This window comes from Asterias rubens, chromosome 10 (assembly GCF_902459465.1).
Source record: "Asterias rubens chromosome 10, eAstRub1.3, whole genome shotgun sequence".
Classification (NCBI taxonomy): domain Eukaryota; kingdom Metazoa; phylum Echinodermata; class Asteroidea; order Forcipulatida; family Asteriidae; genus Asterias; species Asterias rubens.
Window position 1 is genome coordinate 5,714,691 of NC_047071.1, and position 2,407 is coordinate 5,717,097.

General features: G+C 39.3%; 1 protein-coding gene across 1 annotated transcript in view; it reads right to left on the minus strand.

Moving 5' to 3' along the window:
* Positions 1-1,350: 1,350 nt before the first annotated feature.
* The window catches only part of LOC117295597 (retinal homeobox protein Rx1-like), a 2,155-nt gene continuing 1,098 nt past the window's right edge, over positions 1,351-2,407 (minus strand). Inside the window, exon 2 of the mRNA XM_033778295.1 lies at positions 1,351-1,839. Coding sequence (XP_033634186.1) covers positions 1,351-1,839 — 489 coding nt within the window. The remainder of the gene's footprint in view (positions 1,840-2,407) is intronic.

Here is a 2,407-nt window from a genome sequence, read left to right on the forward strand (position 1 = left end):
TGCTTTGCAGATAAACTGGTGCACGAATACAAACATGTATCACATTTAACTCTGTTTACAAATAATTTGCGTAGATAATATCATCGGTGGATTCATTTAGAATCAAATATTGTACACACGGACTTTTAACATAAAATTGTCATTTCCCCCAATCCATTCTCCTCTGAATTTAATGAAGCATTATCCCAGCCCGTAACCACTTACAAGAATGGCTCAACATTATTTCTTCCCAAGTCGAATCATACATCAAATGAATAAATGACACTAGAAGCAAACGATGGGTTGTAATATAGCCTATTTTTTGTTTTGGTATTTGGTTTACTTCCCAAAGGCGAGTGAGTGGTAACTTCCCCCCCCCCCCCCCCATATACAAAAAAAAAAAAAAAAAAACATCGAATAATTTTTTACTACACTTTTGTTGAAGAAAAATTGCAAATGAACACTAAATCAACCCACTGTTTAAAACAAAAACTGGATAATGAGGTACTTAACAAGCAGTTGAAGAAGTTCAATAGTTGCGCTGCAGCAGTCCACGACGCTTTAACCAAACATTGTGTGAAATGTAAGATTTACCTTCCTTGGGTCGATTTCACAAAGATAGAACTAACTTAGGACTAGTCCTAGAAGTTATTAAAAACTTAAGGCTAGTCCTAAGTTGTGACGAGTAACTCGCCCTAACTCGAGATAAGATTATAATTTTAAAACTTTTGTGAAATCCAATCAGGTTCGTTATGAGACCGATCTTCCCTGTTTCCTGATTCATTCCGGACCAATAGCTCCAAAACCAACGATCGATCTTGACGTACAGGTTTACACTATTATGTTTTACTTGAGAGAAAATATTCTACCGTCTTAAGAAACAAAATTCTCTTAAATTTTAAGACAAACATTTTGCCTGGTTGAAGAAAGTTTCCCCTTTCAATTATGAAACCAATCTTGTCAAGGCCGACGTTATTATCATATTTGTATTTATTTATTAAGTTTATGCCGTAAATGATACCTTTGTTCTCAGACTGAGGTGTTGTGGCTTGGTGGATGAACTAAGTTTCGAAAGCAATAGTTTATCATTGCACTACATGAAGTTTCATACTTTTTACTTTGGTGTTACAGACAAAACAAATATCTGGAAAAACATACTTTAACAAGAAAACGAAATGGAAATTGGAGAAACTCTTGTATGTAAGAGCGTCCGAGACTTACAGTGTAGAAACTACGATTACCCCCCCCCCCCCCCCCCCTCACAATGCATGCACCAAAAAGACAACCTAATAGTTTGACATCAACGAGGATACATTAACTGTTTTGCAGTAGATCGGTGGGAGATCGGTGGGATTAGCACGGGGCTCGGAATCAATCAGTACCCGGTGACAATCGGTCATTGTAGACAGGCACCCGGACTACGGTATCAAGGTGCTCTTGAGCTTTCAGTCTTAACGCCGCTATACTTGAGTTTCTTATATTGCCTGTCTCCAAGAGTCCCACAGCACCTCCATGGCGCACGAGGCTACTCGGGGGACTTAATAAGGAGAAGCTAGACGAGGTCGGCGGTAACAACGGGAATGTGATGGGTCCCAAGCCGCAGAGGGCCCCACGAGCTCCACCGACTGATCCCGGTGGAGGTAATTGTCCATGGGCTGCCAGAAGTCCGGGGAGAGAGTGGAGTGTGGCGGATGCGTTGGACATGGGTGGTGTGAGCCAAGGATCGATGGGTAGCTTCGTGCCGTTCAGCCCGCTGCTGTTCCGATGGAGAGAAGAAATAGCCTGTTCTTGCATCTTCATGGCGCTGGATTCCATCTTTTCCTGTCGTCGCCATTTTGCTCTCCTGTTCTGAAACCAAACCTGGAGAAAAGGAGAAAAAATTAAAAACATTAACGAAAACAATCTGACGTGGTTGGCAAGTTGTTCACTTTAAAAGAAATAAAGTCTCAACGGAAAGTTAATTTTCTATGACCGCAATGCTTAGCTAATTAGCAATGGAACATATTGAAACTAATCTTTACTATATTCGTTACTGAAGAAAACAAATTATAATTTATTTCATTTCTTTTCTGTATTACAAATAATTGTTCACCGTAAAACCAACATTTCAAAATGATAAAAATCTGGTCTTAACAAAAAATTAACAAACAACAATGGTTGGTTGTAATTGTGTAAAACTATGGAAAAAGCATTGTATCGTCGATGGAACTATTTATCAAACTTCAGTTTGCCGTAACGAATTTAGGGTGTTCATCATTGTTATATCAACAAACATTAAGAGTTAATACACCGGTAGTCTAACTGTTGCCGTCTAACTGTTTGCTTTGAGTTACTGTTGGTTTTCTGTAACTGTTGGCCTTGAGAAAAAAATTGGCTTCGAGCAACTGTTTGCTCTAGTGTACTGTTGGCTTTGAGTAGCTGTTTGCTT